This window comes from Heterodontus francisci, chromosome 15, assembly GCF_036365525.1.
Source record: "Heterodontus francisci isolate sHetFra1 chromosome 15, sHetFra1.hap1, whole genome shotgun sequence".
Taxonomy (NCBI): Eukaryota; Metazoa; Chordata; class Chondrichthyes; order Heterodontiformes; family Heterodontidae; genus Heterodontus; species Heterodontus francisci.
In genome coordinates, this window is record NC_090385.1 from 41,273,530 (window position 1) to 41,301,000 (window position 27,471).

General features: G+C 40.4%; 1 protein-coding gene across 3 annotated transcripts in view; it reads left to right on the forward strand.

Moving 5' to 3' along the window:
- The first annotated feature begins 1,523 nt into the window (after positions 1-1,523).
- Positions 1,524-27,471, forward strand: part of cul4b (cullin 4B) — a 71,972-nt gene continuing 46,024 nt past the window's right edge. The window contains exons 1-5 of one of the 3 annotated variants that reach the window (XM_068047434.1): positions 1,524-2,102; positions 15,227-15,342; positions 18,378-18,481; positions 19,941-20,010; positions 22,195-22,268. In XM_068047434.1, coding sequence (XP_067903535.1) covers positions 1,721-2,102; positions 15,227-15,342; positions 18,378-18,481; positions 19,941-20,010; positions 22,195-22,268 — 746 coding nt within the window. In that variant the 5' untranslated portion in view covers positions 1,524-1,720. Of the gene's footprint in view, positions 2,103-15,226; positions 15,343-18,377; positions 18,482-19,940; positions 20,011-20,379; positions 20,495-22,194; positions 22,269-27,471 lie in introns of those variants that run through there. The other 2 variants (XM_068047433.1, XM_068047432.1) reach the window with 2 other exon arrangements.

Below are 27,471 nucleotides of genomic sequence, written 5' to 3' on the forward strand. Positions count from 1 at the left end.
GTATGGGAAGGGCAGTCTCTGTGGTTCTCTGAGGCCCTACTCTAAAAAGATGTTGAATAAGCATCACACTCACATGATGTCACTGAGAACTATCTTGGAGGATCAGAGACGGATGGCAGTTGGTACCGCAATTTAAAGTCATCCTCAGTGCCAATATCCAAGACAGATTCAACATCATAAAGGTCTGCCTGATGAGGGTGATGGCACGAACATCTGCATCTGCTACTCCTGATATAGAGTCCTCTAGGCTTGTCAGTACATCAACAATGGATACTTAAATTACTGGCCTACAACCCTCAAGGACCGTTTGGAGAGAATGATGGAAAGCAGCCTCCAAGACTTTCAGGTGGTCTTCTGTTAGGGTCTTGAGGACCTAATTGATACTATTTGGTCTTCCCTGATGCTGATCATCGAGTGCTCAGATCCAAGAAACAGTATAACTGTCAAGACTAGAATTCACTTTCATGGTACTGTTCAGTCTCCTGGTGACAGATCATCTTACCATTCTCGCCAGGCTCCTGATATTCCTGCTCATGCAGTTGTCAAGATGCAGACCAAGCTGCCCGTGCCCCTGCAATGATGGTGCAGCCTGCTGAAGTGTGCTCTTGTGACTTAGGAGCAGTGTTTCATTTTTCTTTAAATATTTGCTATTTAGACGAGGCCCAATAACTCATTATACCATTATGCATCAGAGCATTCTTGTATTTGTAAAGCATATATAAGATTTAATGAGATTTTGATAAATTCAACAGTCAAAGAGTGAGCAGCTGAGCACCTTGTTGGGGTATGTTGGAGGAAATATCTTGGGCCTCATGTAGGAGCAGGGATTCAGCAGGTGGCCTCCCATTTCCATTTTTCCTGGTCCAGTGAACAGTCACCACCCAAAAATAAGCACTTTGCCAGAGGAAAATACCAATCTGCTGAAATAATGTAGAACACCAACTAATGTTGCAGCTTGGCATGCAACCACATAATAGCTGATAACGGTACAATATTGTCAGTGCACTTATATTCAAGTTGATCTGTTTTAAAAACGAACAGGTATCAATACCCAGAATAACCTTTGGCCCATTTGATCACATCCTTCCAGAACATCAAGTTGAGTTCTACATCGTCCACAAACATCACAGGATTAACTGAAGAAGGGCGTGAGGCGGCTCACGTGGAGCATTAACACCACATAGACCAGTTGGGCCCTGTGGCCTGTTTCTATTATGTAGATTCCATGTAATTCCATGTTGATGTGGCATTTTTGACAGCTTCTTATCCGATTCACCTCTGAAAGGGCCTTTTACACTGGACCTTGTGGCATCTTCAATCTGTTAGAAGTAAGCTTTTATGATCAAGAAAAGTGTTACATATGGGCATCAAATTGTGTGTGCTTTCAAAAATAGGAATGAAACTTGTGCAGGAACTCTGACTGGCTGAAGTCCTTGAGCGTGGGAGATTGGAGAGTGGGATTTGGCGGGCAAATGAGTGGCTCCTCCCCCGCATGATGTCAGAGGACGACAGCCACCCGGCATGCAACGGAGCGCCGGAAGTGCCGCCATTTTACACTATTGACAAAACAAGTGATTGAAATTTTGCGGAGGGTTTGGAGTCGGTTCTAATTTTGGTTTTTTTTCTCCCCTCCCTTTTTCTTTTCTGAGACTGAGGTGTGTGTGAGCGCGCGCGCGTGTTTTTTAAAAAAACAATAGGACGGCATCGGCTTTAAGTTTTCATGTTTCGAACGGGCCTCTCTTCACAAAATTCACCGCAGGAGGTGCGACAACAGGCTGATGTTAGTCCGAGGAAGCGAAAGTTAGCCGAGGCCGGCGAGTTCGAGCACCAGCACCAAACACCTCAGCAAGCCCCGCTCCAGCTCTTCTCCTCTGCCCCCAAATCTTCCTCCTCCACCTGCTGCAACCACCAGCTTCAAAAGAGAGTCAAGTTCGAGGACTCGTTGGACTTTGTTGGACTCGATGTGATGATGGCGGAGGAGCAGAGGAAAAACAGCGGCTGCTCCGTACTCACGGGGCATGCCAACGGCCTGACCAAATCCACCACCTTCGCCAACAGCAAGCCGGGGACGGCTAAAAAATTAGTTATTAAAAATTTCAAAGGTATAATAGGAGATGTTCATATATTTTAGAATAAAATTTAGCAATTAGGCGATTTGGGTTCTGTGATGTTGGAATACTGCTGTTTCCCTTGGCCTACACCAATTGCTCCTTAAAAATCAGCTAAACCCCACATACATTTTCTTCAGTTACTACACAAATAAACGAAGATATTGAAGCCTCTAAAAAATTAAGTTATGATTTTGTTTTCCACTCCTTTAATTACTCCAGGAAGATTTTTTCTTTTGGCCTGCAGTTACTTAAAGGACAAGCTGAAACTCTGCACACGCTTTTGATCAGTTTGCAGGCAATGATCAGTGCAGAACAGTATTATTCCAACCTCTACTTTTTATAAAGTTCCCTCATGTTAAAAATTTTAGCTGCATATTTGATAAATCTGATCTATAGGACTTAAAAAATCAGACACAATGGAAAACAGCTCCACCTGGAAACATGGTTGTTTTCCTTGTTTATATTTTTAAACTCCACAACTGTCCTTATAAGTGTTGAATATATATTCTACATCTGAACTGTTACATTTAAAAATATGATCTTGCTGTTTATAATCCACTCAAAATGGATTTTGTCATGGCTAGAATTATTTAAATTATAATTTAGGCTGCGTATCTTTGAGTAAGGTTTGCTGATTATTTATTCACGTGTCGTAGATGAAAATGGCATGTGTTATAAAGTAGTGTGATTATAAATTCTTGTGTTTAAAATGTGGTAGTGCTGGGCAATAATTACACTTAAAACTGCTTTCTTATTCTGAATACAGGAGTCGATGGAAATTAGTCTGGGTTGAAGACTTTTTTGCTTGTCTTCCATTATTCAGTCCTTAAATTTATCTGCCATTTTTACATTCTGAACAAGATCAGCTAATGCAGCACAGACTGAAGGACAGATCTCGGGTATTTTGGTCCTTATGGCTGAAATGGACTGGCAGCTTTGGAGACAATTGTAGCACCCACACTGTAGGACTGGTTGAGATTTGTATGTTTAATACAAAGTGAATATTGAACTTGTGATCAGCCTGACTTGCAGTTTTGCATCTTTATGAAGTGCACATGCTGAGCTGTCAAGTTGGCAAATGAATAGGGCAGTAATAATTTAGCAATGTTTAAATTGGATGGCCAACCATGTTAGCTTAGTTGGTAGAGGCAACACATTACAGAGACATTCCAGATATTCCCAGGTTTGATTGCTTCCCTGTGCCAACTGTCAATCTAAGTGCATACATAAGAAATGTATGGGTGAGGCACTGCTTGACTTGTGCCCCGAGCAAGAGTTGAAAGGGGGGAAAATTGGCAAATAAAAGTTTAAAATATAAGTGTTATATTTATAGGCAAGGGACAGAGCTTTCTGTGAAATCACTCACCTATATTGTAGCTTTTAGATGTTGGTCAAAGTAATGTTGCTTATCGCGGGTGCTGCTGTACAATGTGGAAGGACAGTGCAGTGTTCAACATTTTGAGAAGAATATTTAACGAAAGAAAAAACAGTGGACTAATGTGTAATTTTCTACATGTAGCTAATTGAAAATCCAGATATGGCTAATTGTATTTCTAATTAGTAAATAAAAATGAATAATAGACACCATGTGTGGGTCTGTGATCCCGATACTCTTTTTGTGCGTTTGATAAAATGGTAAAATGAAAAGCAGAGTGCACAAGTTTTTTGAGTCTTTTTAGTGCTTTACTTGGTTATTATGATGTAGATGTTGGGTAAATATACTTGAAGTAAACTTACCTCTTGTCAGCATATGCAAGGCATTTTCGGCTGAAATTAGTGGATGTGGCTTAAAACAGTGTTGCCGTGGCCACACTTGTGGCTCGTCAGCAATTTCTATTGGACAATACTGTCCTAGACCCAATAATTAGATTAAAAAAGGAAAAAAACATTGTACCAGTGTAGAGAATTGCTCCCTTCTTGTACTTGGAAGTAAGGTGCTTAGCAATGTCATCAGGAGTTTTGGCCACAAAAAATAGTTTGAGTAGTGGATGCCTTTATGGATAATGAGCTTCGGTTGACACCCCTTCTTGATCCTGCATGTCGAACTCTGAGCACTAATCCAACTTGAGACCGAATGGTGAAATTTTCAGTTGCGCCCCAAAAGGGAAGGATGCTGATTCCTACTCAATAATGAGCGTTGTCTGCAATATCAGTTGTCTGAATGGTGTTCTTCCCCAAATGACTGTTAAAATGCACTCCCTAATGTGGAACTGAACCACAGGATAAGATAGGTCTCAGTTTGATCCTTCGTCTATACTGATTTTGCTGAATTTGGATTAATGACAACACAATTTGTGTTGGCTGCTTTTTTGGTGTGGGTGGGAATAAATTTGGGTTCCCTCTCTGATTACTGAGTAATGATTGTGCACTTTCTAGAAGCAGTAATAAGCCTCTGGTATTGATTTGACTGCAGATTTCCCCCCTCTCCACTGATTAAAAAACTTGACGACTGATTATGGTTACTTGGGCAAAGTGACTTATGCCTGTAGAATTGTATTCCAGCAAGAATGAGTACCTTTTGGTTAAGCGAACAGAGAGACCCATGAAAGCAATTACTTGAATATATTTCTCTTGCTTTGGTACTTACCTATGTTCTCCAGCAGGCTGCATTCTCGCTGTAAAAATTGGGGCTTTTCTTTGGGAGGAGAACTGAAGAGAATGATTTGAGCCACATAGATAATACTTGGATGAAGTGGTACTGTTGGGAGGAGTTTGAGATTGTGAAGTAAGAATATCAGACTACATTGGCTAAAGTGTGACTTTATACTGTATAAGTACCAGGAGACTCTGAGGCGAGTGACAACCTTAGTTACTGTGTATGGTTATTGTATCATTGTAGGATTTTTTTCAAAATATTTGTGATCCACTCTTCAGAGTTGAAAAATTATCATTGGTCCCACGGAAATGCTCCCATGTAGAATTTTCACATCCTCTCTTCCCACCACCAGCCCCCACCCCCCCCAAACCCAATCACACAATATTCAAGGGTTTGGGGATTCAGGTCAGTGTTGCATTCTTCTCCCATTCTCAACCTTGGCTGATATGGTTTAAAGAGTATGCTTCTGATCTGTTAAGTTAGTGCAGAATAAGACAATTATCCTTCTGTTAAAACAGCTCAGACCTGACATTAAAACTTCTCAGCTAAGGTCCATAACTACAAGCTTAAAATTGTTAGTGAGAATTCCTTTTAGTCATCGTTCCGCTTGAAATTGGAATGGCAATTCTCTATAAGTCAGTATGATTATAAATTGTTGTATAGGTAGTTCATGGATTTGCAACTTGAGATAAATTCTGCTTTTATCATCATTTCTTTGGTAATCAGATTTTCTGCACATGGAACTTTCGAAGGTACAGGGTTGGAGAAGACTCTGCAGTCCACCTGTCTGTTGCCAAGAGCTAACTCAACCACTCACACTTTCAAATATCTAACCAATTATCCAACATGTTTTTACACATTATCTGCCTGTAATACTTCCATTCCATGCAAGGAAAGTAGAAGATAAAGGCAGAATTTGTCTTGAGATGCAAATACTGAATTGGCTGTGAAGCACTTCAGGATATCCTAAGCTTGTGAAAGGTTCTACAGGCCCCACCGATTGTAGCGGATATATTCGTGCAAGTGCAGTTTGCGGCCACATGCAATGTGGCCACAGCCACATGGCTGATATAACTGTATGGTTAGCTTTAGAAGTTTTTTACTAAAGGAATAGTTCCTCTCAAAACAGCATCTCATGACTGTGATGTTGACACCTCCCGCTCCCCACCCCCGAAGTGTCATAAGAGAAACCTTGGGATATCTTTGACTCCTGTCACAAAGCTGTTTAAATGTAGGAAACCAGTAAGGTAATCACGCCATTAATTTAACTTTTTACTTAACTCACACTGACTACACTGTTCTCTGATTTCCCCTCTCATTTCATGCTGGCACTGTTCTTCCTCGATTTTTCCATTTCCATTTATCCCTACTGTTGCTTTAGGGAATTTGAAACTTCTCCTGTATGCTGTTGGCAATAGTTCTGGTGGATCTGAAATTCCTCTGCACAACATGTAGCAGGGCTTGGATTTCTGGAGTAGCAGCATCAGATAGCAGAAGGGGAAAATTGACGCGCTCCCATTAATTTTAATTCCTGATTGCAGACAGGTAGACACTCTGTCTGAAACAAGGGTACTAATGCATACAGAACTGGATGTTAATGCATTGGTGGCTGTGCTCCTCTTTGAAATCTTTATCAACATTTATTAAGTTATTGATCGGGATATTGTAGAAATCTATGAAGCCTAGCAGTTGCTCTTGTATGATTGACACCCAAGTGTTTCACACTAATATTTGTGGAATAGCCTCTTAATTTGAAGAAGTTTGTCTTAGTGAGTAAGCACAGCTGTTTTTGTCAAAATAAACAGAGCACTTAAGACGCTATAACTGGCAACTTTGAAATTGAAAATGCAAATAGATAATGGTTAATTTTGACTGATATAAGCGACTGCCTGTTTTAAGTGATGTGGGCTGTACTTAGATTAAAGTTTGTTCTTTTCTTTCCTTCTATCTACTTGTACCCACAGATCCCTCCCCTGTGGTGTGTCCTTTAACCTTGTACCAATTAATTTATATTGTCACCTTATGTCCCTTGCCGATTCTCATTACCTTACATTCGACCGCATCAAATGCAATTTGCTACTTTGGCATCAGTACTGGGGAAAGTGGTGGCTGTACCGTTGGGGCGGCCTACGCCTGAACCGTGCTGGGGCCTGTGTTCCAGCAAGCTGCATAACTAGGGAAGTAGAGAGGCTTTTAAAGTGAGTAGTGGGGGCAAGGGATCAAATTTGAAAAGATAAATCAAAGTAGAGACAAGGCAAGAGAGAAAGGTATTAATATGGGAAATGATAGACTGCGACAGGAAGGGACACCGTATAAATCTAAGAATAAATCAACAGATAAGGCTAGAGGTTGCAAAAATAATAAAAGGACAAAACTAAAGGCTCTATCTAAATGCACGTAGCATTTGAAACAAAACAGATAAACGGAGAGCGTAAATAGAAATAAATAAGTATGATCTGATAGCCATTACAGAGACATGGCTGCAGGATGACATAGATTGGGACCTGAATTTTGAAGGGTACAAGGCATTTAGGACGGATAGGAAGCCAGGAAAAGACGGAGGGGTGGCTCTGTTAATTAATGTTATTAGCGCAATAGAGAGGGATGACCCAAGCTCGGGAAACCAGGATGTGGAAGCAGTTTGGGTAGAGATGAGAAATCGTAAAGGCAAGAAGTCACTTTTGTGATCGGTGTACAGGCCACCTAACATTAGCCACACTGTAGGGTGGGGTATAAAAAGAAATAATGGCAGCTTGTCAGAAAGGTGCGGAGATAATCATGGGGGATTTTAACCTACATATAGACTGGAAAAATCAGATGGGCAGAGGTAGCCTAGATGAGGAGTACATAGAATGTTTTCAGGGTAATTTCTTGGAACAGTACGTTCTGGAGCCAACCAGAGAGCAATCTATACGAGACCTGTATGGAATTGTGCAATACGATAGGATTAATTAATGACCTCATAGTTAAGGCTAGGTAGCAGCAATCATAATATGATTGAATTTTACATTCAGTTTGAGGGAGAGAAGAGTGGGTCGAAGACTAGTATTTTAAACTTAAATAAGGGCAATTATGAGGGCATGAAAACCGAGCTAGCTGAAGTGAACTGGCAAATTAGGTTAAGGGATAGGTCAAGAGAGATGCAGTGGCAGACATTTAAGGGGATGTTTCAGAATACACAGAATAAATACATTACAATGAGAGAAAAATTCTAAGGGGAGGACTCACCATCCGTGGTTAACTAAAAAAGTTAAAGATAGTATCAAACTTAAAGAAAAAACATATATTTACACAAAGCTAGGTGGCAGGTCAGAAGTTTGGACAGAATATAAAAAACAACAAAGAATGACTTAGATTGATAAGGAAGGTAAAATTAGAGTATGAGAGAAAGCGAGTAGAAATATAAAGACAAAGTAAGAGTTTCTATAGATATTTTTAAAAGAAAAGAGTTAACAAAGTGAGCATTAGTCCTGTAGAAAGTGAGTCTGGGGAATTGATAATGGATAATAAGGAGAAAGCAGATGAATTGAACAGATATTTTGCATTGGTCTTCACTACAGAAGATACAAGTAACATTCCAGAATTAGCTGTAAGTCAGGAAATGGAAAGGAAGGAGGAACTCAAGAAAATTACAATCACTAGGGAAGTGGTACTGAACAAATTGTTGGAGCTGCAGGCTAACAGGTCCCGGGTCCTCATGGGGTTCATCCTAGGGTGTTAAAAGAAGTGGCTAGTGAGATAATTGATACGTTAGTTTTAATTTTCCAAAATTCCCTCAATTCGGGGAAGGTTCCGTTAGATTGGAAAATAGCGATTGTAACTCCTTTATTCAAGAAGGGATGGAGACAGAAAGCAGGAAACTACAGGCCAGTTAGCTTAACATCTGTCATAGGGAAAATGTTAGAAACTATTATTAAAGACGTTATAGCAGGGCACTTGGAAAAAATTCAAGGTAATCAGAGTCAACATAGTTTTGTGAAAGGGGAATCATGTTTAACCAATTTATTGGAGTTCTTAGAGGGAGTTACATGTGCTGTGGATGAAGGGGAACTAGTGGATGTATTGTACATAGATTTCCAGAAGGCATTTGATAAGGTGCCACATCAAAGGTTAGTGCAAAAAATAAAAGCTCATGGTGTAGGGGGTAACATATTGGCATGGATAGAAGATTGGCTCGCCAACAGGAAACAGAGAGTAGACATAAATGGGTAATTTTCTGGTTGGCAAGATGTAACGAGTAGCGTGCCACAGACATCATTGCAGGGGTCTCAACTTTTTACATTTTATACAAATGACTTAGATGAAGGGATTGAAGGTATGGTTGATAAATTTGCTGATGACACAAGGATTGGTAGGAAAATAAGCTGTGAAGAGGACATGAAGCTACAAAGGGATATGGGTAGGTTAAGTGAGTGGGCAAAGATCTGACAAATAGAGTATAATGTGGAAAAATGTGAAATTGTCCACTTTGGCAGAAAGAATAAAAAAGAAGCATATTATCTAACTGGTGAACGATTGCGGAGCTCTGAGGTACAGAGGTATCTGGGTGTCCTAGTGCATGAATCGCAAATGGTTAGTATGCAGGTACAGTAAGTAATTTGAAAAGCTAATAGAATATTATCGTTTGTTGCAAGGGGAATTGAATACAAAAGTAGGGAGGTTATGCTTCAGCTATACAGGGTATTTGTGAGACCACATCTGGAGTACTGTGTACAGTACTGGTCTCCTTATTTAAGGAAGGATGTAAATGTGTTGGAAGCAGTTCAGAGAAGGTTTACTAGACTAATACCTGGAATGGGCGGCCTGTCTTATGAGGAAAGGTTGGACAGGCTAGTCTTGTATCCACTGGAATTTAGAAGAGTAAGCGGTAACTTGATTGAAACATATAAGATCCTGAGGGGTCTTGACAGGGTGGATGTGGAAAGGATGTTTCCCGTTCTGCGAGAATCTAGAACTCGGGGTAACTGTTTAAAAAGAAGGGGTCGCTCATTTAAGACCGAGATGAGGAGAAATTTTTTCTGTCAGAGGGTCGTGAGTCTTTGGAACTCTCTTCCTCAAAAGGCGGTGGAAGCAAAGTCTGAATATTTTTAAGGCAAAGGTAGGTAGATTCTTGATGAGCAAGGGGGGTGAAAGGTTATCGGAGGTAGGTGGAAAAGTGGAATAATCAATTCAGCCATGAACTTATTGAATGCCTGAGCAGGCTTGAGGGGCCAAGTGGCCTACTCCTAATTTGTATCTAAACCTGCTGTCTAAATCTAAGCTGTCCAGATTCCCTTGTATTTCGGTTGCTTGTTCCCAGTTGTTTGAACCCCGCCGCCCCTCCCCAAATTTGGTGTGATCTGTAAATGTTTCTGTCCTCCGCTTCAAATCATTTTTATAAGCTTTAAATGGCAGTAACCCAGCACTGATGCATGTAACATTCTGCTGGTGATGATGCAGTTCCATTAGTGTAATTTACAAAAACATTTCTGTCTCCCATCATTACATTTTTGCCTGCTTACATTTTTGCTGCTCGTGATTCTGTCTTCGTCTTGGGGTTGTCGTTAGGATTGCACTCCTAACATGTACCCGTGGGTATATGAAATTTATAATTTATTGGTTCAAGGCAAAAGGGCACATCACGGGAGTGGGTACAAGTGGATAGAAAGACAAGAACAAACTTTAATCTATGTTCAGTTCCCACAGCTTAGAACATCCACGTTTAAAACAAGGCAATTGCTGACATCAGTCAAAAAGGATAACCATTTGCATTAACGGCAATTTCAAAGTTACCAGTTATGTCTGGGGAGAGCATTTTGAGCTGTATGGTGTGAATTGCTCATGGTTACAGGTCTGTTGTAGTTTTACGGTGATAAAATAGGTATTGTACAATTTCCTTTATGCACAACATTAAAGCATGTTAGTTTAAGTGCATTTTTAAAATCCTGTCATCTCAAAGGTCATGCTGCAACATTGAAGTTTCAGGCTTCAAATATTTTCCTAATGAGGAAATTGAGCTTTTTAAATTATTATATGCTATTATTTGGAATTATTTTGTAGTTTGTAGAAGGAAGCAAGAATACTAATAGCTTGAAATAGTGTTGCGTGAAATATTTTATCTTTTGAGACTGTAGATCTATCCAAAGCTGCAGCCATATGATTTTCTTGAAACTATTGACGTTGATGAAATGTAGTAAACCATGAGTAAGATAGTAGTAGACTTCAGGAGGACATAAAACTGGTGAAATGGCTGACACATGGCAGATGAAATTTAACACAGAAGTGTGAAGTGATGCATTTTGGTAGAAAGAATGAGGAGAGGCAATATAAAGCAAGTGGTCTAATTTTAGAGGGACTGCTGGAACAGACACACCCAGGGTGTATGTACACAAATCTTTGATTGTGGCAGGACAAGTTGAGAATGCAGTTAAAAAGGCATATGCAATCTTTGGCTTTATAAATAGAGGCATAGAGTACAAAAAGCAGGAACGATATGCTACACCTTTTATAAAACACTGGCTAGGCCTCATATTGAACATTGTGTTCAATTCTGGGCACCACACTTTAGGAAGAATGCCAAGGTCTTGGAGAGGATGCAAATGAGATTTACTAGAATCATGGATGAGAGACTTCAGTTATGTGCAGAGAAAGTTAAGGGGAGATTTGATAGAAATGTTCAAAATCATGAAGGGTTTTGCTGGAGTAAATAAGGAGAAACTGTTTCCAGTAGCAGAAAGGTCTGTAACCAGAGGACACCGGTTTAAGATGATTGGCAAAAGAACCAGAAGCGACATGAAAAAGTTTTTACCCAGCAAGTTGTTGTGATCTAGATTGCACTGCCTGAAAGGGTCATTGAAGCAGATTCCATAACTTTACAAAAGGGAATTGGAAAATTCTTGAAGGGAAAAAATTACAGGGCTATGGGGAAAGAGTAGGGATTAATTGGACAGTTCTACTGGAATTGGCACAGGCTTGATGGACCGAATGTCCTCTTGTTGAGCAGGTTGGGCCTACAGTCATTGGAGTTTCGAAGAATGAGAGGTGATCTTATTTAAACATATAAGATTCTGAGGGGGCTTGACAGGGTAGATGCTGAAAGGATGTTTTCCCTCATGGAGGAATCTAGAACTAGGGGACACAGTTTAAAAATAAGGGGTCTCCCATTTAAGACGAAGATGAGGAGGACTTTCTTCTGAGGGTCATTAATCCTTGAATTCTCTTCCCAGAGAGAAGCGAAGACATTGAATACATTCAAGGCTGAGTTAGACAGATTTTTGGTCTCCAAGGGAGTCGAGAGTTATAAGGCACCAGCAGGAAAGTGGAATTAAGGCCACAATCAGATCTGCCGTGATCATGTTGAATGTTGGAGCAGGCTCAAGGGACCAGATAGTCTACTCCAGCTCCTATATCTTATGGTTTTTCTGTGCTGAATCATTCAACGGTTCTAAAGTCAGGGTACAGGTATAGTTTTGGGCGCGCACTGTTCAAATTATTCTGTCGTCTGGATGGTTGCTCGAGAAATCTGACATCAGTTGTAGACACGAGCTGAATGGCCTCCTCCTGTGCTGTAAAATCTTTCTATGTCAACATGTAATAACTTCTGTCTTTTTTTTCTTTGCAGTTTGCAGTGAACATTTCAAACAAACACGTGAATGAACTGTGGCTGTTTTTGGCTTTGTGGAGTCCTGCATGCATTTGTGTAGTAATTTAAACCCTATACTGCGCATCTGTTGTCTTTTACTTTCTACTTGAATGCCTTGCCAGAGAGTTGTTTTTCTTGAGTCAACATATAAAGCAGTAATCACATGAACTTTCCTGGGTTTTTTTTTACCACCTACTGCCACTTGATGGGAAAAACAAGTGCATATGTTTCCAGATGTCTGCCTTTTCCTCGTTGCGGTCTATTGCTGGGGATTCAAGTAACCTGGCAGACACCTCGTACTTGGTCTTAAGTGGCAGTATTTCATTTGGGCCTATATAAATGAATGTCAGCATGTTCGGTGCAAGGAGTCACAGCCAAGCCTGGTCCTGTACTTTCCCTCTGTTCACAACTGGATATTTTTCAGGAGGGATCATTGAGTAGCATTAAATGATGATTGAACCCACAAGCTTCTCTTATCCTCCTGTGCTAGTAAAAAGTAACCTAAGAAAAATGGCGTGCGAAAGATGACTTGATGTAGCAGTTTTTTTAGGTGCAAGAATAAAGCTACATAATTTCCTTGCATTTACTCTACTAACAGGCTATTAGTTTCACTCATGACAAAGATCATGTTTATAACTCTTTTCAAACTCCCAACAGGCGCACACAAGTTAGGATGCAAGGTCAGCTGTACTTTGGTACTTTGCTCCCAAGTGGCCATTATTGTTAATTTGACACCACGGATAATGTAGACTTTTCACTGTCATAGCCATCCTCACCCTGGCCTCATCTAACACCCATGCATGGGTTACATTTTAAACAGGAGCCATGGCTTAATTTATATCCATCTGCACCTAGCCCAGGAGGAGAAACAGTCAGTTAGAATGTACCTCACTGAGATCAAGACTGAATAGTACTGATACATCAGGATAGCTCTTCTAGTATCTCATACACTGCTGAAAACGAAACAAGAAAATATTACATAGGAAAAAATCAGTTTTATCTCCAACCACTCAATCCATTTGAAACTTGCCTTTATTGATATATTGGTCAGTGCTCCTCTGTCATTCCCTGTAAGCTCCAAAAACGATATCCAACGTGTTCTGCTCCTTTCATCCTCAATTTGTTGACATCAAGACTTCCCATATAGTCTCTTATTGTCACTCCTCTTCCCAAATCTGAAAAGTGAAACTCTACCTCCTTCATTTTTTTCCTTCCTCCAACAATCTTCAGGCTTGTAAAACTCAAAGCTTGGGATCATACAATTATTATTTCTTGATTTACCTTTCCCTTTCCTCTTTTGAATCTTGGGGCCTTGACCTTTGATCTTGGTGGCTGAGTGCACACTTTGACAATCAAACTTGAGGCCTTCTGATCTGTATGGTTCAATTGCACGCAGTCTTTACCATATGAAGCATAAGGGAAGTCTTCTACATCTCATCCTACTAAATATTTAAAAATTGCCTGTAGAACAGCATGATTAGTGTGATGGTAAAAGTGAAACTTTTCTTGAAATCAAATTTTAGCATTTGATTAAACCAGAAAGACTTTCTCTTGAACTGTATGGATAAATCCTCTGCTGTGTCCCTTATTGCCTTATTGATTTTTTTTTAAATTCAATCATGGGACAGCATTTATTGCCCATCCCTAATTGCCCTTGAGAAGGTGGTGGTGTGCTGCCTTCTTGAACCGCTGCAGTCCATGTGGGGTAGGTATACCCACAGTGCTGTTAGGAAGGGAGTTCCAGGTTTTTGACCTGGCGATAGTGAAGGAACGGTGATATAGTTCCAAGTTAGGATGATGTATGGCTTGGAGGGGAACTTGCACATGGTGGTGTTCCCATGCATCTTCTGCCCTTGTCCTTCTAGTTGGTAGAGGTCTAGTAGGTTTGGAAGGTGCTGTCTAAGGAGCCTTGGTACGTTGCAGTAGTGCATCTTGTAGATGGTACACACTGTCACTGTGCGTCAGTGGTGGAGGGAGTGAAGTATTGTGGATGGGATGCCACTCAAGCAGCTGCTTTGTCCCGGATGGTGTAGAGCTTCTTGAGTGCTGTTGGAGCTGCACCCATCCAAGCGAGTGGAGAGTATTCCATCATACTCCTGACTTGTGCCTTGTAGATGGTGGACAGGCTTTGGGGAGTCAGGAGGTGAGTTACTCGCTGCAGGATTCCTAGCCTCTGATCTGCTTTTGTAGCCACGGTATTTGTTTGGCGACTCCAGTTCAGTTTCTGGTCAATGGTCACCCCCAGGATGTTGATAGTGGGGGATTGATAATGAGAAGATTACAGATTCGATTCTCAATCTGTGCTTTATTAGCTGATCTCAGCAAGGGCAGCAGTTGTGCTGCAAATGATCATCATGCTTCTGGGCGAGGAATGGGAAAACAGTGAAAGCTCTGTCACGTTATCCAGTAAATCTTACTAGAAAGTGTTCAAATGTGAGTGTTTGAGAACAGGATAATGGCTTGGGTGTGATGCTGTCCACAGTTAAGTAGTCAGCTCATATACAGTCTAGGCTCACACACGAAGAATGTTTACTTGGACAAGGCACTGGAGGTTTGCTCGTGCTGTGATGCTGTCCCTCAACAAGAGTTGATGGGAATGCAATGACAACAAATTGGAAGGGGATTTGCATGTCATAGTGAGTGAATTTTGAGCAATATCTGTTCAGTATCTGGAAAGAACTAACCATTTAACATAAAGAGACCCCTCTATTCAGCTTCTTGATTGTTGGTGAGATTTCCTGCAGGGCCAGGTTTTTTGCTATATATGGAAACATCATAATTTTTTGTGTTCATCTCTTTCAAACTTGAATGCATTTCTGAGAGAAATTGCAGAACTTACCATGAAGTTCTTCTGACTTATTATCCTAGTGAACTGTGATGGAGCATTTTCTATTGCAGATAAACCTAAATTACCTGATAATTACACTAATGAAACTTGGCAAAAACTGAAAGAAGCAGTAGAAGCAATTCAGAAGAGCACCTCAATCAAATACAATTTGGAGGAACTTTATCAGGTAATGAATGCGGTGCATGTTTTACATCTAGTGGAGTTACGTTGTTTTGAAAACAGACAGAAACAATGATTTGTATGTTTCATACTTAGCCACCTTTTGCATTGTTGCATGTTTAAATGCCAGTTTTGAATCTTCCAAGTATAACCAACACTGCTGTCTCCAAAAAGGAAGCTGAAATTATTTTTCTCCCTCCTTTGGAGGTGCTGTCTATTGATAAAGTACAATTCCATCAGTGTCAATTGCCTTTCAGGCAACAATTGGTCCCATTAATTTATTGGAGTTGGGTGAAAATCAGGTCCCTTTTCCTGATCACACTCTGGTGAAAAGTATCTGTGAAAGCAGAACAGCTGTGGTGAGAATAGTCTACTGATATGTGCTGTCTTAGCTGTGCAAGAAAAGTAGTGGACAGTAGTTCACTCAGATTAGAACTTTCAAAGTTACCAAGCTGTCGGCATGGAGAAATAATCTACAGGTTGATATTATTTGACTTGCAGACTTCTGTTCATTTTAACCAATGTGGAGTGAATATGGTGCTAGTTAAGACAGTCAGAGGTCCTAATTGCTGGGCAGCATGAAATCTGAAGGAATATTTTAAAGAAAAAATCCTAAATGTTCCCTGTTGGCTGATGATCAATGGTAATAATTTCTAGATTACTACTTGAGCCATGAGAAAATTGGCGTAGGGTCAGTAGATCAGAGAATTGAATGCGTGGCTAGAAGATTGGTGAGAGAGAAATGTGTTTCAATTCATGGGGCACTGGCACCAGATCTGGGGAAAAGGGACGGGCTTCACTTGAGCTGTGCTGGAACTAGTGTTCTGGCGAATCGAATAACTGGACTGCAGATAGGGCTTCAAACTAAATCGTTTAGAGATGGTTCAAATGAGGAGAATTCTAGAAAGTTAGAGAAGAGACGATGCTATAGTGCAGACTAGTGATATGGGTAATGATAACCAGAGTGTGACAGGAAGGGACAGAGTGTACAAACAAGAGTGGACCAGCTAATAGGGTCAGAGTAGGGCAAAATGGTAAAAAGACATAATTAAGAGCTCTTTATCTGAATGCACGCAGCATTCGTAACAACATAGAAAAACATAGACGAATTGATGGCATAAATAGAAATAAATGGGTATGATCTAATAGCCATTACAGAAACGTGATTACAAAGTGACCAAGGCTGGGAGCTGAATATTCAGGGGTACTTGACATTTCAGAAGGAGAGACAAAAAGGAAAAGAACATAACATAAGAAATAGGAGCTGGAGTAGGCCATACATCCCTTCAAACCTGCTCTGCCATTTAGTAAGATATGGCTGATCTGATCATGGCCGATCTGATCTTGACCTCAACTCCACTTTCCTGCCTGTTGACCATATCTCTTGACACCCCTATAGTTCAAGAATTCGTCTATCTTAGCCTTGAATATTTTCAATGTCTTAGCTCCACATCTCTCTGGGGAAGAGAATTCCAAAGATACATGACCCCTTGTGAGAAGTTCCTCCTGATCTCGGTCTTGAATAGGTGACCCCTTATTCTGACAACTGTGGCTCCTAGTTCTAGATTCCCCATGAGGGGGAACATCCTTTCAGCATCTACCCCGTCAAGTTCCATCAGAATCTTGTATGTTTCAATAAGATCACCTCTCATTCTTCTAAACTCCTATGAGTATAGGCCCAACTTGTTGAAACTTTCCTCATAAAACAATCCCTTAATCCCAGGAATCAGCCTAATGAACCTCCTCTGAACTGCTTCCAATGTAGGTATATCTCTCCTTAAATAAGGACACTAAAACTGTTCACTGTACTCTAGGTGTTGTCTCACCCTGTACAGTTACAGCAAGACTTCCCTACTTTTATACTCTATCCCTCTTGCAATAAAGGCCAACATTCCATTTTCCTTCCTAATTACTTGCTGTACCTGCATGCTAACCTTTTGTGATTCATGTACGATGACATGCAGATCCCTCTACCGCAGCATTCGGTAGTCGCTCTCCATTTAAATAATATTTTGTTTTTCTTTTCTTCCTACCGAGTTGAATAACCTCACATTTTCCCACATACTCCATCTGCCAAATTTTTGCCCACTTACTTGAACCTATCTATATCCCTTTGCAGACCTTTTGTGTTCTCCTCACAACTTGCTTTCCCACTTATCTTTGTATTGTCAGCAAATTTGGCTACCATACACTTGGTCCCTTTATCCAAGCCGTTAATAGATTATAACTAGTTGAGGCCCCAGCACTGATCACGTAAGGAAGTACTGTTTATTTCCCAACACTGAGCTTGTGTTGCAATTCACCCGGAAGGGGGTAATGATGATGTTGGTACGTGAATTTTTGGCAACCAGGATATGATCCACTTATCCCAATTCTCTGTTTCCTGTTAGCCAATCTACCATCCATGGTAATATATTACTCCCAATACCATGAACTGTCTTCTTGTGCAGTAGCCTTTTATGTGGCACCTTATGGAATGCCATTTGGAAATCCAAAGACAGTACATCTACTGGTTCCCCTTTATCCACCCTGCTCGTTGCATCCTCAAAGAACTCTAATAAATTTGTCAAGCATGATTTCCCTTTCATAAAACCATGTTGACTCTACATGATTATATTATGATTTTCTTAATGTTGTGCTGTACATTCCTGTTTCTGACTCCCTTTCTTGAATCGGGTGTTACATTTGCAGTTTTCTAATCCGCTAGGACCTTTCCAGAATCTAGCAAATTTTGAAGGATTACAATGCATCCACATTCTTGCTCCTATTTCTTATGTTATCCTGATGATCACATAACCTACTGATGCACGCCCTCTGGGCTCATGCATGCAATATGGTCAATTGGGGAACCTACTGCAGGGTTGTGGTAGCCTGGAATGACAACCAAGCTAAAGGTAGCACTTCTGGGAGAGGACAAGATGTGAAAACTCACCTACCCCAAAAATTGGTAGTTGTAGGGAGTGTATTATGTAAGCTAGCACTATGAAATATTACGTTATCATTCAATTTTTTTCTTTATGTGACATTTTTTTCTTTTTTTAGGCTGTGGAGAACCTCTGTTCTTACAAAGTCTCAGCAAATTTATACAAACAGCTGAGGCAAGTGTGTGAGGATCACATCAAAGCCCAAATTCACCAGTTCAGAGAATATCCTTTAAGTTATCTAATCAGAAAAGTTTCTAAAGCTACTTACGTGGGCTATAAAACTGAAATTGACTGAGTGCAGGTTCAACATTTCAAAATCTATATACAAAGTTATAGCAAACATGTTTGGTATAAACTGATCATTTGTCTTTGGTGGGAAAAAATGGCTGTGGTGTGCAAGATCAGCTTCCAGGTGTGATGTCCTATCTGTTTTAGTGTCAACTAGCAGCTCCATATTATCTCCCTCTCTCCTTCCACACCCCCTCACTCCTTCTGGCCCCCCTCAATCTCATTTTAACCTGCCCCTTCTCTCCTTCCAACCTTTCTTGATTTTCTCTTGCTGACTCATTATCTTTTTTAACATAGCACTAAGGGTTTCATTCATGTATACTGGAGGGTGGCATGAGGATTGCTTCCTAATAACCACTTAGTTGGAAAAAAAAGTTGTGCAAGATTCTGTAAACTATGGTTTGCACAGCGAAGCAATTGGTTGTAAAATGCTGAACTTTGAAGCCATGCATGCCATGTTTTTCTGCCTCCTCAGTCTTGGGTTGAGAGGGGAATTATAGCACTTCACTTGGAGCCCAGCTGAGGTTCTAATTCTCCTTGCCATCAAAACACACAATTGTATTAGCATAAAGTGTCAGTGCTTCAATGTGTTGCACCACATGGCACTTTTCAAAGAGCAGGGAGTTCTTCTGGTGTCCTAGCCAACCTTCATGCTTCAACCATCACCACTAAAACCGATTATCTGGTTATTCATTTCATTTTCTGTTTGTATGTCCTTGCTATTTGCGAATCAATGTCTTATTTGCCGCAAAACAGCATTGACTACATTTCAGTAAGAATTTACTGGCTGTGAAGCATTTGATAACATCCTGAATTTGTTCTTTAATCGCGTTATTGCTTCCTTTTCTGTGTAGATTCCTCATGTGGATATGGATGTTTTTACACATTGTTGAACCCATTATTAAATTACTAGTGCAGCAGTAGTAAATCTTCAGAATGTTTCCGCAGACTTTCAAAATTGATGCTGGCAATGCCTGAAATGTGCACTTTACCTTGTATTTTGTACAGCTTGCAAGCAAGTACATGTAAGGTTTTTGAAATCTACCCACCCCCCGCCACTGAAAGTAAATTTCTGAATCTGAATGTACGGTTGGTTTAGCGATTATAGAGTAGCGGTTCAGCATCAACAAGGATAATGGCTCACCCTAGATGCACCTTGAGAGTGCCATCAGTAAAGTCCAAGAAGTCACCTGGCTTCCTTCGCCATTGGTGTACTTGTGTGGGAACTTAAAATGGAAGGGAGCAAATAAGTTACTAAATGGGACTGTCAAATGGAGAGAAATAATTTGAATGAGTAGTAACAGATTTTCTTGGTGTATTTGCTAAAGGAATTTGCTTTCCTTCATGACAGAAATAACTTGTTATTTTCAGTTTTCTTTAACCATTTCTTTACGGATTCCTTAGATAGCGTCCTGTTTCTAAAGAAAATAGATAAATGCTGGCAGGACCACTGCAGACAAATGGTAAGTAAGGTCACAATTAACTTGAGGTGTATATTTCAATAAAAATTAGAAAGAATACATATGGAAGTACTGTTTATTTCCCAACACTGAGCTTGTGCTGAAATTCACCAGGAAGGGGGTCATGATGGTGTTGGTACTTGAAGTTTTGTCTCTCTTTCACCCCTCTCATGAACGAATTGCCCCTTGAAGCCTTGGGATCAAATCTTGCTTCACCTTCAACTAGACAGCATTCATGGTTCTAAAGCATAAACTGAGCCATTGGGTTGTGGGCAATATCAGTCAATTTCTACTTGATGCTGTGTGCTTACACTTCAACACTAAATAAAAAGGCAGTTTAATTTGAATCTCTAGGGAAAATGAACATTTCTTGTTGAAGTTCTACAGAGGAATGAAAGGCATGTCAGAGCATTTGTAGAGGAATCTTTACCTTACTGCTACCCAATGTTATATCTTGTGTGGCTGATTTGAGAATCGATCCAAAAAGGTAGGAACGTGTTCCATTCCCCAACACTACACTTGATGTACAGATAGACCAGTTGCTCGACAGGTAAGTTCCTGTTTACGGCCAACACATTTGAGGCCCCTGATATAGCTGCTGTACCAAGTAGTTAGAGGGTTAGGGTGAGGCTGCATCTCAAGTACAAAATTTATCAGTGATTGGCCTTACCAGCTCCTTCAGTTTTCCTCGTTCTCCTGGGTAGTGTCCAATCCCTTTCCTCCCCTAGACTAGTGTTGATAAATATCTCTTTTGCAAAATGCACCACATACTTTTGATACCCAGCTCCTGACTACCTTGAAGCCTGTCGCCAATCCCATGATCAACATTATAACTATCCATTTTGTCCAGGGTGGTCCCTACTTATTTCAAAACTGCTGTCAGCACTGCCTATTCCTAGTCTTTCAAAAGTTCAAACCAAAATTTTCATTAGCTTGATCTCCTCAAACCAAAGTTGTTTCTTTTTGTCTGTGCCTATCCAATGTAAGTTCCCATCAGGCTTGACCCAACAATGCAGAACTTGATCTGGAGCACAATTTCTAACACTACATTCAATCTGTCACCAACATCACTTTCGTTCATCTCTGAAACAGCATCTGATTCTGTCCTCCCCTTTTCTTTCTACTGCTGAAACTCCAATTTTTTTTATTATCTTGTGGCTGACTTCTCCAGTTTCATGGCTGACTTATGCTTCTGTAGCATTTATAAACTCCTAAGTCATCCAGTATGTCACAGGCTCTACCATCATATGCCCTAAGGCTTACATTTCCATCTTCCCACACCTTGCCAAGCTCCATTGCTTCCAATGGCCCAGATAATCGTCAATTCTTCTATGGCTTTGAATCTTTATAATTTTGATCAACCCTGTGTTACAGTGGACACCCTACGGTCCTTCAATACTGGCAACATTTGCTTTGCCATTGAGAGTTCCCTTCAGCCACTCTGTCCTCACCTTCTGGCATTCCAGCCCTCAACATCTCTGTCTTGCTGTCCCTGACTTCAGAAACCTCCTTAATGTCCTTTTCAATAAAGCTTTTGTGCACTTCTGCCTTTCTTCCTCCAGCTTAATGTTGGCTAACTATCCATTGTCTTGGAATGCACAAATGCCATAAAATAACTGTTTTATACAAAAGAGTTATTTCCCTAATATTTACTTTTGCACTTCTGAAAGTGCTTTTCTTTATTACTTCAATGAAACAGCTAGTCTTCATATGTGAATCAAGATGTTTCATGTTGATAGGGTGTTTGCATGTGGAGAGCATCAAGACTGAGTCTGAACTGCCTTCGCCCAATACCTGCATAAGTTTGCTTTCCAGAACAGGTCACAGGATTGACGTCAGATGTCTGAATCCTAACTGACTTTCCCTCGCTCCCAATCTGAGCCCAATTGTAACACCCTTACCACTGGATGCCTCAGATTAATCAGGCAGCACTGATGATTAATTGAATCTGGGAACCTCTACTCTGTACACCATAGTGCACCACCAGGCAGAACTAAGTCATTGGAGGAGCTCCAAATGTTTAATTTTAAAGAAACAAGTTCTAATTTGTGGCATGCTTCCTCTGTGATGTAGCCTGACATATACTGCAGATAGATTACTGAAGACATTGTGATTTTAATCAAATACTTTATAGTGGGTTTAAAAGGGACACTTGTTTACTGGTTTATTTCTACTCTTATCTTCCAGATCATGATTAGGAGTATCTTCTTGTTCCTGGATAGAACTTATGTTCTGCAGAATTCAATGCTTCCATCTATTTGGTAAGTTTAAAGATTTGATGCTCTTCACAAGAAAACTAATTAATAAAATCAGCTTGGACAGCAGTAAGGACATGACAATTAACCTTGCCATCCCGAAATCAAGTAAGGGAAGATCAGCTAGGTTTCCTGCTCCTGATCAATATGCAGCTGAAATTGCATTTATATATTTATATAAAAGATTCTGGGCAGGTTTGGGCTTGACTGATCTCTTGCATACTCTCTAGATTCAACTGTAAATAATGGGTTATTTGGGTAAGGTGCTGGAATGTTGACTGCACCAATGGATCCGTGTCTCAGTTAGGGAGTCATTGATCCAAGTTTGGCTTAGAATCAGTTTGTATCAAAATTACATGTTAACCAGAACTACATTATGAACAGAGCTTCTCCCAGTACCTCAGTTGTGTAATACGGGATGGGCAGGGGGGAGGGTAGTGTTTAACTAAAATGTCATCTTTTATCAAAGAAGAATCCATTTCAATGAATGATTAACTTCAAAAAAGAGGGTTGAAGTTGATTTTTTAAAGTAATGAATCAAGAATTGGTAAAGGGTAACATGAGGTCATTATGTTTTAACAGTAAAATACATCTCCCAGCATAACAAGTAAGGCCATTTGACTCATTTTAGCTGATCAGTCTGAAAAACCTATAGTTCCCCATTCACAGCACGGAATTATCTGAAACTCAGGCAACTTGGATCCATTTGCACTTACATTTCTTGTATGTTGGTTCGCCCCATTTGAATTTGTGGTTGTGAATTTGGAAAAGGCTGTTTTTGGCCGTGTTGGCTCATTGGTGAATGAGAACACCAATCAGTGTGAAATGTATGCAAATTAATGAAGACGTGACGGGCCAAAAATAAAGCTTCAATACAGAACTCCATGTTACGCAGCCCACTCTATTTTACATGAAAGAATTTTGACTCCACTAGCTTCGCTAAAATTTCATTCCATCTTGCATTGTTTTTAGTTTTTGTTTCAGTCCTAATTTTGTCCTGTTCTGATGTACTTTATGATGCAGGCTTAACTAGGTTCATATGTCTCCATTGTTTTTATTCTGAAGAATAATTTCTATCTATTGTAGATATCGCTAAGTTTTATAGAATTGTTAAACATGAATTTGCAATTCACAATTTTCCAGGATGGCAAGTTTATTCATGGATAATCCATTAAAAGAAGGGAAGGAAGAAAGTATTGAAGAGAATGGAAAGTGCTTCAATCTAGGCCAATCCCAGTGACTAGTTATAGGGCAGCATTAGGTTGTCCTTTCAGTTGAGACAGGGGAGTAGTGTGAGTAAGACTAAAGAGGGGCAAAAATAATTGAAGGAAACTTCTGTTCAGCATTATTACATTATCATCTATGGTATGCAGCACATGGAAAATAAATGGTAATGGATGAACTCTGCTTTGGGTCCTCATGGAATGAGCTCATTGTGCAACTGATCATTATGTATCTGGTGCAACTAGGACAAAAGATTGTATTTTTAAAGTTGTCAGGGTGACTTCAACTGAAATTTGGCAGATGGAGTATAATGTGGGAAAATGTGAGGTTATCCACTTTAGTAGGAAGAATAGAAAAGCAAGATATTATCTAAATGGAGTGACTGCAAAATGCTGCAGTACAAAGGGATCTGGGTGTCCTCGTACATGAATCACAAAGTTAGCTTGCAGGTACAGCAAGTAATTAGGAAGGAAAATTGAATGTTGGCCTTTATTGCAAGGGGGATGGAATATAAATGTAGGGAAGTCTTGCTACAACTGTACAGGACATTGGTGAGACCGCATTTAGAGCACTTCGTACAGTTTTGGTCCCCTTATTTAAGGAGGGATGCAGTTGACATAAGGTTCACTAGGTTGATTCCTGGGATGAAGGGGTTGGCTTATGAGGAAAGGTTGAGCAGTTTGGGCCTATACTCATTGGAGTTTAGAAGAATGGGAAGTGATTTTATTGAAACATAAAAGATTCTGAGGGGGCTTGACAGGGTAGATGCTGAGAGGATGTTTCCCTTTGTGGGAACTCTAGAACTAGGAGCGATAGTTTCAGAATAAGGGGTCACCCATTTAAGACTGAGATCAGGAGGAACTTCTCTCAAAGGGTCATGAATCTTGGAAATTTTCTTGCCCAGAGAGATGTGTAGCGAGTCATTGAATATATTCGAGGCTAAGGTAGACAGATTCTTGAACTATAAAGGTGTCGAGGGTTATAGTGAACGGGCAGGAAAGTGGAGTTGAGGCCAAGATCAGATCAGCCATGATCTTATTGACCAGCAGAGCAGTCTTGGTGCCATATGGCTGCGCCTATTTCTTGTCATAAGAATTTACAAAAATGGTTAGAAATCCCCCCCTCGCAGTTTTAAGATGTTTGTAAGTCATGAGTCTCTTCTCTTTCCAATTTTTCCTCCTCCTCCCCACCCAACTGCAGAAGGCATTGATTCCTTGTTAGGGATATTGTCTCACAGGCACCAGCAGCACTCCAACAATTTATCCAAGCATGTGAACCTTGATAGTGATTTGTGTTAGGCAGGTTGTTAATTGCAGAGGGGGACATTACAGTTGAGCTAGATGCCGTCCTCAGCCAATGCCCAGATGCCTTCACAGATCACCGAGCAACAATGAGTAGGGGGACCCCCGGTTGGCTTTTCTCTCTCGCTCTCTTTTCACCACTGACCCACCCCCTACCCCTTGTCTAACCCTGATGCAGTTGAAGCCTGTTGTAGCTTGTCCATTGCCAAGCGTGCTTGAGGTCAGTTAATATAGCACAGGTTAGGGTCGAACCTGATATTCCCTCCCTGTGCCTTGGCTTCTCACTGAGTTATTGGGATGATAGGTCTGTCTATAATATAGTGCAAGTTGAAACTTTCCTGATGCCTACGGATGTGTAAATGAAGGTATTTAACACTTCTATGTTTTTTTTAAGGTTGCGTGTTAATTGGTCTATTTGTGATTGCAACACTAGAGTTAGGTTAAACCAGATGTTGTATTTTCTGAGGATCAAATCCTGTAGCTCAAATGCAAATTTTCTTTTACTTCACCTACTCCACACAGCATGGGTAAAGACAGCTAATGGTACATAATAGCATGTCAGACCTTTTCAAGATGGAGTTCACAAATTTGAAGGAATTCTGATTAATGATTTTATCATTTTTATGTGTTTTTGTGACTTTTTTCCCCCCCTGAATATTTCTGTTTAAACAAAGTGTTTAAATGTTTATTTGCCCTGATCCTGTTCTGTAATCGTCGCTTGTTGTTTATTCTCAAATGCAAGAGTAAGGAGGTGAATTGTTTGCTGTTGTTGGCTGCTGTATGATCAATATGAGATGCATATCAGATGAGTAATTTTCCTCATCCCTTCTTGTGGCAAAGATTCTGTCTTTTTTTTAGATTTAGAGATACAGCACTGAAACAGGCCCTTCGGCCCACCGAGTCTGTGCCGACCATTAACCACCCATTTATACTAATCCTACACTAATCCCATATTCCTACCACATCCTCACCTGTCCCTATATTCCCCTACCACCTACCTATACTAGGGGCAATTTATAATGGCCAATTTACCTATCAACCTGCAAGTCTTTTGGCTGTGGGAGGAAACCGGAGCACCCGGAGGAAACCCACGCAGACACAGGGAGAACTTGCAAACTCCACACAGGCAGTACCCAGATTTGAACCCGGGTCGCTGGAGCTGTGAGGCTGCGGTGCTAACCACTGCGCCACTGTGCCGCCCCAGTCTTCTGATCAGTATCTCCTTCAACAGCATAACATTGATCACTCTGTCTAAGGAGGCTCATTAATGTTAACAGTAATCAGTTCTCTTGAATAGCCTCCAACAGATGAGGAACATAAAATTAATTGATTTCATGATTATGGCCAAAATAACAGATTTTAAACATAATAAATTATTGTAGAAGGAAAGATTGTCAATTTGATGTTTCTGTCACAATTTTATATACTGAAAAGGAAGTAACCTTGAAGATCTGTTTGAGCTGTAGATTAGATTTGATCTTTTCAATTTTCATGCTACAACTAGACCAGGTTTTTGAAGGTACTTATCGCTGTAACTATTTGGAAATGTGTAGTCAGGTCATGACTCTTAAGTTGGAGACCTCAGGCATTGTTGTGACCTCCCTTTCAGGTACACTACAACAGAATCTCTAGAAGTTTATGTCTTAATTATTTTCCTAATTTATTTTCTTAAGCTCTTTCCATCTTCAATTGTGCATGTAAAATTTTTGATTTTCCTTGGAATCTCAGTTTACGGGCGCTCCAGACTCCAAATTATACTTGAAGTGCAGGTTGGTATTTTGGTCACCAGTGGTTACACTTGCTGTCTTCACTATCTCCTGCTTGACTACAACATTATCCACTGCAGTTCTGCCAGCACTTTCAGGGGTTGGTGAAAGGATTTAGATAAAAGGAGCCCCAAAGATCATCCAAGATGGAGTACAATGGTATACCTTGAGTTGCTGATTCTGCTCCAACAGCAGCAAAGCAAGGGACTGGGGTGAGTTGCAACATTTTCCTCGCTGTCACTTCTTTCTATTGGGCATATGAGACACTGGGAGAAATTTACCTTAGTTTCAACCACATGATCATTCCCTTTGCAAACTGTGCTGCACCACCAAATTCATTGAAGATCCATGTTTGCAGGTAAGAGAAGTATCTTGAGGAAAGAACAATCCTTCTTTGATGCTCTGTGAGCATGTTTTTAGATCTTCCTCCAAATGAGAGAAGAGAACCCTTGAGACCTGAGTCAAGCTAAATGAGTGCTTGATGCATTTTATTTATCAGCATTTTACCAGCCTATTTGGAACCAGCATCTGTTGGCAAATTGCTTAAGGGACAGCCTAGAAGACATCGATAATTCCAAGGATTAACTATGCTGACCTATTTGCAACCCTGACTTGGGCCATTTGATACAGGTCAGATTTCTAAGGCACTCTCCTTGATGTTGGCAGGTGCTAGCTCATTCTCGTCTAAAGAATCTGTGACCTGTGAACCATCTTATCTCTTCACCACCTGTATGATCCTGCAGTGAGGTCTCCTCTAGAGCCAACGAGCCCCTGTTTTGGTGTGCCTTTCTTCAGCTGACACTAGTGAAGAGGTTATGGCATCAGATCATGCGGTGTCCATCAGGATCCTAATCCCAGGGCAGGTATCGTTCGATGCCTTCAGTGCAAATGTCACTTCCATTTGAAGCATCAGCATCC